This window comes from Myotis brandtii, unplaced genomic scaffold, assembly GCF_000412655.1.
Source record: "Myotis brandtii unplaced genomic scaffold, ASM41265v1 scaffold456, whole genome shotgun sequence".
NCBI classification, from domain to species: Eukaryota; Metazoa; Chordata; class Mammalia; order Chiroptera; family Vespertilionidae; genus Myotis; species Myotis brandtii.
Genome location: NW_005367431.1, coordinates 5,433,164 through 5,440,735, shown reverse-complemented (window position 1 = coordinate 5,440,735; position 7,572 = coordinate 5,433,164). Strand labels below are relative to the sequence as shown.

At 44.0% G+C, this 7,572-nt stretch overlaps 1 protein-coding gene across 1 annotated transcript; it reads left to right on the top strand.

The window, feature by feature from the left end:
• The first annotated feature begins 45 nt into the window (after positions 1-45).
• Positions 46-5,548, top strand: PITHD1 (PITH (C-terminal proteasome-interacting domain of thioredoxin-like) domain containing 1). The gene is made up of 5 exons (XM_014546912.1): positions 46-661; positions 1,006-1,083; positions 3,038-3,142; positions 3,920-4,028; positions 4,627-5,548. Exons 2-5 carry the CDS (start codon positions 1,043-1,045, stop codon positions 4,726-4,728), a joined length of 357 nt encoding a protein of 118 aa, XP_014402398.1. The 5' UTR covers positions 46-661; positions 1,006-1,042; the 3' UTR covers positions 4,729-5,548.
• Positions 5,549-7,572: the final 2,024 nt, after the last annotated feature.

The following is a 7,572-nucleotide window of genomic DNA, read 5'->3' as shown; positions in this document are numbered from 1 at the left end:
TCTGCGCCGCCAGCCGCCTTCCCGGAGTTAGAAACAGCGACGGCCCGATTGCGAGGCGCGTTCCCGTGCCCATCTTTGCTAGCCCCGCGGGAGCCCAACGGGGTCGAGTCTCCCCATTTTGCAGATAGAGAAACTGAGGCCCGGAGAGGGAGAGGGGCGCAGCCGACGTTCTGTCCCGGGGCTTCGGTGGGTCGTGAGGGAGGGTGGCCAGGAGGGCTTCTTTCCCTACCATTTGGCCACTGGTCCCAGTGGCCGCCGGATGATATCACCTGGAGGCCCGCCTGGGGGAGAGGAAGCTTGCTACCCGTTCCGGAGCGTTTCCCATTGTGGGGCCACGGAGCCATTGGGCAGTCGAGGGCCGCATCGGCTCAGATCTTTGCACACAATTTCGGGGGCTAGTCGGCCCTGGAAGTTCATTCCTGGGCTCCCCATTAAGAAGCCTGTGATTGGATGGTCTGTGGCTATCAAGTTATTAATATTAAGTTAAGTGCGGAAAAACCGAAGGAGGTTAGCTATTTTGCATTGCACTCTGGTTGTAGAACAGGGTTAGACACCTGAAATTGTAGGCTCTCAGCAAATGTTTGTTGCTTTCTCCTCCCCCTCCCCGCCCCCTCCAGTTTGTTGAAAGTGATGCAGATGAAGAGCTTCTGTTTAATATTCCGTAAGTATCTCCGCGGAATACCCGGTTGCCTTCTCAGGACTCGTGCGTTGGTTGTGTCGAGAACCAGCCGTGTCTAGAAATGGGGTAAATGGCCGTGGTGGGTTTGAGGAGGAAAAGCATCACAGATTTCTTGGTGCCGGCGAAAAAGATGTATTCGTGGAAAGATAACTGAAAAGTCAAGGCAAATTTCTTAGCGCTGCACAATGCCAGAGGCAGACAGGATCCTAGAAATGACCTAGCACAAGTTGACCCTTGAACCGAAGCCCAGAAAGGGGAAGGGTCTTGCCTGGCGTCAGCCCAGATTCAAACCCAGGATGACAGCCATCTCTTTTGCGTTCTGGCAGATTTACAGGCAACGTCAAGCTCAAAGGCATCATTATAATGGGAGAGGATGATGACTCACACCCCTCCGAGATGAGACTGTAAGTGTTAAGGCCTTATGCCCCCAAGAAGCTGCTAGCTTTCTCTCTTTTCTCTGGTATTACTTTATTCCAGAATAATATAATTCTTTCTTTTTACTGGCTAAAATATCCCCCCCCCCTTGAAATAATGTTAGTCTTGTTCTGCATCAGAATATACTTATCTCTTCCTGAATTAACGACTGTTTTAGTTAAGCATCTTTAGGACCGACAGCTTGTCTCTTTTTCAAAGTGCTTCCGTGGCACCAGCCATTCAGAGAGATCCTATTAAACGCCAGTTGTTGATGACTTTGCAGTTTTCTTAATGACCCAGCTGCAGATCTCAAATGATTCTACGCTTGGCGTTTAGCTTCAAAATTTCCCCTTGCTATTTCATACAGTTATATATAATCTTTCCGTGTGTTTCGCTGACATGGAGTTAGTCCATTTGAGTTTGTGTGGCCTTTCGTTAGTAAAATTATATATACCTCTTGGAACACTATATCTGTTGCCACCAGAGCTGGTAATACCGCCCCCTCCGTTTTTGTTTTGTGTTTTTGTGTGTGTTCCCCCCCGCCCCTTTTTTAAATATGTTTTCATTGATTTTTAGAAAGAGAGAGAGAGAAAGAAAAACGTCAGTTTGAGAGTGTAACATCAAGATAAGCCACACGCATCCCAACAGGGGATTGGACCCTGATAGGGAGTCAAACCCTGACTAGGAATCCAACCGGCGACCTTTTTGGTTCACAGGACAACACTCAACCAACTGAGCTACACCGGCCAGGACTAGTACTCCCTTTTTAACAACTTGCCTAAAAGAAGAGAAAATTGCTTTTAGAATATTGAAGAAACAAATATCAGAAGAATTTTACAAAAAATTTCTTCTTGTGGTTGAGCATTGACCCATGAACCACGGGTTAGGGCACTTGCCTGGGTTGTAGGCTCAATCCCCATTAGGGGGCGACAGAGGCAGCCTATTGATGTTTCTCTCTCATTGATATTTGTATCTCTCTATCCATCTCCCTTCTGAAATTCAATAAAAACATTTTTTAAAGAGAAATATATTTTTAAAAATAAAATTGATCAATATAAAACATATTTAATAAATTAACACTATTTTTTAATGTTAGGAACATGAATTTGAAAGCAACTTCACATATTTAATCATTTTAGGAAAACAGTATGAGTTAATGCTTTTGGAGACCTATTTATGTGGGAGATGGATTGGATTGAGAAGACTAGACATTCATGTACTGTGGTTAGGAGTGGGCTCTGGAATAAATGCTTGGGTTCAAATTCTGTCTGTACCACTTGCTAGCTGCATGCATGACTTTGGTATTTGTCTTCTCTAAACTTCAATTTTCTCATATGTTAAATGGCAGTAGTAATAGTATAAATCTCATAAGATTGTGGAGAGAATTAAATGGTATAAAACATGTAGAGCTTAGAATGAATTGTGTGCCTCATGCACCCTGACCAGGAATCGAACCTGCAACTTAAGTGTGTGCCAGGTTGGTGTGTGGGACTCTGCTCCAATCAACTGAGCCCTATAGTGGAATTTGGACACAAAAAATGCTTGAGCAGTGGGTTGCCTGATCTTATCTTTTAACCATTTAATATGTTTCTGCCAAAGTATCTCCCCCCCCCCCATGAGTGAGCTGTTTTATTAAACATCCTGGGCATGGTCTGAATGTGCTGAGTCGCTTATTTTCTCCATGCTTTTGAGGCATGTGACCTAGTTTGAGCTATCTCTTTGTGTATTGCTTCTCATGTGATTCTAACCCACTCAAAGATGCCATTGGCTTATGTTGCAATTTTCAGCTCTTGTTGAATTAAAGATATTTTTGAAAAAATGCCATTTCCAAAATTTGATCTCTTTTTGGTAGTAGAACTGAAGGCAGTTGTCAGTAGTAAGTTTTGAAAAACTTAAAAATATGGTGATACACATTTCTTTATTTTCCTTCCTTTCCTTTCTCAGGTATAAGAACATTCCACAGATGTCCTTTGATGACACGGACAGGGAGCCAGATCAGACCTTTAGTTTGAACCGGGATCTTACAGGAGAGTTAGAATATGCTACAAAGTAAGCACTGGGTCTCTCTTCCATTCTCTGTGGCTTCTTTTCTTTTTGAATTTTAAGATTTATTTATTTTTAAAATTGAACTTATTAGAGTGACATTGGTTAATAAAATTATATAGGTTTCAGGTGTTCTGTGGCTTCTGAGGATCAGCAGGCACTTCCTCATCTACAATGAGCATATGTGCATTAGTGCTTGCTGGGCTTGCAATTTATTCTTGGCCCATCTCCTGCCCGCTTAGCATCAGAAACAGGTTAAAACAGTGGAGGAAATTTGATCCTTGGCTTGGCCAATTTTTGGCAGAGATTCGATGCAAGCCACAGATTTGTTAACTTGTAAGGAATTGGCAGATCTGAATGCACTCCTAGCATGGCCTTAGGAAAGATGTTTTCAGAATTCCTCTGTGCATGGTTGGCTTATAACAGGTCAAGTTACATGTGACCACCTTACTTCTCATTTCCTAAGGTGAGGTCAACGCTGCTCGAGTTATAATCTCTGCTTGGTCATACAGCATTTCTTAATCCTGCCCTTTGAGGACAGGGGCAGTGTTGATTCACTTTTCTACCCCTATTGCCTTGGACAGGATCTGGCAAACGCTAGGTAAATGTTCACAGAATTAATTGCTTTTCCAAAGGAGAAGATGAGACACAAGACCCCAAGAATGTTCTGTGACATTTGTCTAGGTTTTACCACAAGTTGGAACTGGAATTGTTTTAACATTATAGTGAGATGCTAATTGAACTCTAACCTATGTCTTCTCTCCCCACTCCTTCATCCTCTAGAATATCTCGTTTTTCAAGTGTCTATCATCTCTCAATTCATATTTCAAAAAACTTTGGAGCAGATACCACAAAGGTCTTGTATATTGGCCTGAGAGGAGAATGGACTGAGGTAAGATGGGATTGGAAACGTTGCCCTCTCCAGTATATGTATGTATATATGTCTTCATGATGTGGTAGTGAGAGCTTTAAGAAAAGGAAAAAGAGCAAATTGAGACATTGATTGCTCTCGGTCTGTTTATAATTTTTCTTGGCTCATCGCTTTAAACTGCCCTTGTCATTTGAGAGGCTATATAGATAGGTATTTTTAAGAGGGTTGAAATAATACAGTTGATATCAATTCAGTTTTTCAGTTTAAAATTGTTTCCTTCAATATTTTTTTTGTTCCACATTTTTAGTATATTATGTGCTGCTGAAGCAAGCACTCATTCAACATTTCTGAGAGTCTTTCTTGTTCCAGGCATCAGAGATAAGATGATAAACAAGATAGAGAAGGTCTTTTTCTCATGGTGCCTCCAATATAGTGGGGAAATGATTCTTCTTAGTTATGGGGTGAATTATTGATAATGATCTTTGCAACCTTCTCAAGATAAAAAGTATCAGAACGGGGAAGAGATTAGATGATTTCTAGAAATGGACCTGAATAAGGACCACTGCAGTGTGTCATCTGGAAAGTAGCCAGCTGACCTAGCATCTCAATTTTCTTGCAGTTTCGCCGACATGAGGTAACCATCTGCAATTATGAAGCATCGGCCAACCCAGCAGACCACAAGGTCCATCAGGTTACCCCACAGACACACTTCATTTCCTAGGGGCTGGCCAAGGCTCCCACAGAGGCCCTGTGTCAGTGAAGATGTGTGACAGCCTATTGGGAAGGACAGAGATGGGGCTCCAGAGAGAGTTGACTGCCACAGCCTCTGCCAAGCTTTGTCCTTGGGGCTTCCTGCAGAAACCTGGCCTGTGGAAGACACCACACCACCGGGAGGGTTGTGTGGGTGCCAGGGGACAATCATGGTTCTCTAGGGCCCTGTAGAAATTGGGTCTTGGTTTGGTCAGTATCTGGCAGTCATAGATAATGCCTGCCTTTCCAGTCAGTGTGGCCATGGGATTTCAAGTGTCTTACTTTGTGGCAGGATTTTTTGTGTGGCTTTTTTTTTTTAATGGCAACTATTCCTGGGTTGCAGTAAACTTTCTGAAGCCTCAGCATTGTGTTCGTATTAGCCATCAGGAAGGTCTCCAACTAGAAATACCTGTCCCTGCTTGCTCCTTCTCCCTGTCATCATTTAGCATTCTTGTCAAGTTGCTCAGCTTGGAGTTGTCTGTCATGCACTAGTGTGCCATGGTTATAGCTGGAAGAGCAGGCCTCTCCTGAGGATGCTTAATTAATAGCTTTAGGAGAAGGTCTTCTTTCCTACTGCCTAGGTAAGCAGTCTGGGGAGAGCATGGGCATCGCATTTCTATGTTTGTGGGTATCTGGTCCAGGTAAGATTGGGCCTTTGGGACATCCTCATGGTTTATTAGCTTCTAGCTAGTGTTGTAAGGCAAGTGCCAGAATTTGGAGATCTCAGTTCTTGTCATGGCTTTTTATTCACTGTGACTAATAAGCTTCCTAATAAATCCTTGCCAAACTTGTTTGTGTATTCTTCTGAGTTCTTGGTAGTACTGATGAAACTTTTACTTTATTGGGAACTGTATATAACTTTGAAGTTTGTTGTTTTGGACCAAGTAGATATAAATGCTAGTTATATCAAGACTAGATCAGTTTTTCCAGGAAAGGTCGAGCCTAATTTTGTACAGTAGACTAAAAACACTCCTGTACCCACCGACCCACTCAACATTTTGTAAAGAGGGAGGTGAGGTTAAAACCCTATATTCCATTTCTCGTGAAAGAAAGAAAATAGTGTAAATGAGGGAGAACAGCTTCTGGAGTTCAGAATGAGGATGAGGAAAGTAAGTGAGCAGCACCTGCAGTCCCAAGGTGGACCCAAGACTTTGGACTTAAATTTTGACTCAGGAGAGACTTGCAATTGGAGAGAATTGAAGTTATCGACAAAGAGGATTTCAAATGGTCAGTATTCTCTCCCTTGCAGAAAACAGAAACAGTTGACCATGGGAATTAGTATTGAATCTGATCCTCCTGAGAGAATTCCTCTATGGCAGGGTTAGAGAACCTTTTTTCTGCCAAGGGCTATTTGGATATTGATAACATCATTGTGGGCCAAAGTTATCAACTTAAAAATGAGCCTGCTATATTGGGTCAAACAACTCACCCCTAATGCCTTGGAAGGGCCAGACCAAATGATTGCTCAGGCCTTATATGGCCCGCAGGCCAGACATTCCCCACCCCTGCTCTAGGGCATTGGCCCACACGATTAGGAGGATATACCCACTGTTTACCCAGGCTATCCTATGTAAAGCCTGCCACCACTAAGCTTTGTCGAGCCTCATTTCTAAAATACCGCCTGAAACCAACCAGAAGCAAATGCAATTATTGATGCACTAAGGGCCCTACTCAGTTGTACCATTTTGGAGATAAAGGACCGTTTTAATTTGGAGTTGGGAGAAACATTCGAAGTCTTAGAATAGCCCTTCATTAATTCCACTAATTAAAGCACTAATCACAGGTAGCCTCTGGGGCTTGGCCTCTGAATTTGAGACTTGACTCTGAAGAGTTTGCTCCAAGTGCCACAGTGTCTGATTGGGAGTGCGGAAGGAATTGTTCGTTCTTTCCTAACATCCAGTAGGGGTTCTGTTGAGAGGGAGTAGCGGTGTAGTCTTCATCCACTCATCCCCTTTCTGGTCCTGGGTCCTTGGCTTGCTGTGGTCCTCTGGACCTGAAGCTTCCCTGCTCGGGGGAATCCTGGTATTTTAGGTTGTCTCTGCGACCTGTTGAGCACTTAAGACCAAACTGCCTCGTACCCTGGGAGAAAATGCTTGGTTGAGCTTCCAAGTTGACTTTCGTTTTTTTCAGTTCAAAGAAAAAACAGTGTAGGTTTTGCTGAAGGAATGAGTCCTAAGCTGCTGAAGGATGAGCACCACGCATTTCTTGTTTACAGGTGGCCACATGTTCTCTCAGGGACACGGCCCTTCAACTCAGTCCGCGTCCCCTTCCGGCTTTTCTGTGGACCCTGATCCCCATTTCCACTTTACCAGTGCGGCAAGGAGCAAAGGGTGACTCGCTGGTACCCACATGAAGCCCTTTCTGTTCTTAATAACTGGAGCTCAGTGATGGTGGTATTTTGTGCGCTCTGCAGGGCATTGCTTGCCCCGGGCAGAGCTAAGGCAACACTGCCGAGGCCTGCCCAGCTGTCCTGCTATGACCTGTGTTATTTTCCCAGGGTCGTTTGTAGAGTCATTAAGGCCTCCCACTGACTATAATGTAGTAAGCATTTCTCATTTGAGCCTACCAGCGAAGCTGTGAAGTAGGCAGGGTGGTTATTATCACCATTTTATAGCCAGAAAGCAAGTGCAGAGTGTCATCCTGAGATTGCTGTTTACTTCCCCTCCCTGGGCCTCAGTTTCCTCATTTTAAAAACAAGACTGGAGGACTAGAAGGCCTCTAAGGCTCTTTAAGGATGCCGCCCCTGATCCTGGGCTGGGGCATGAAAGCTTGTGGTGAATATGCAAGACCCTCCTGACGGTGGGCCGGGCGCGGG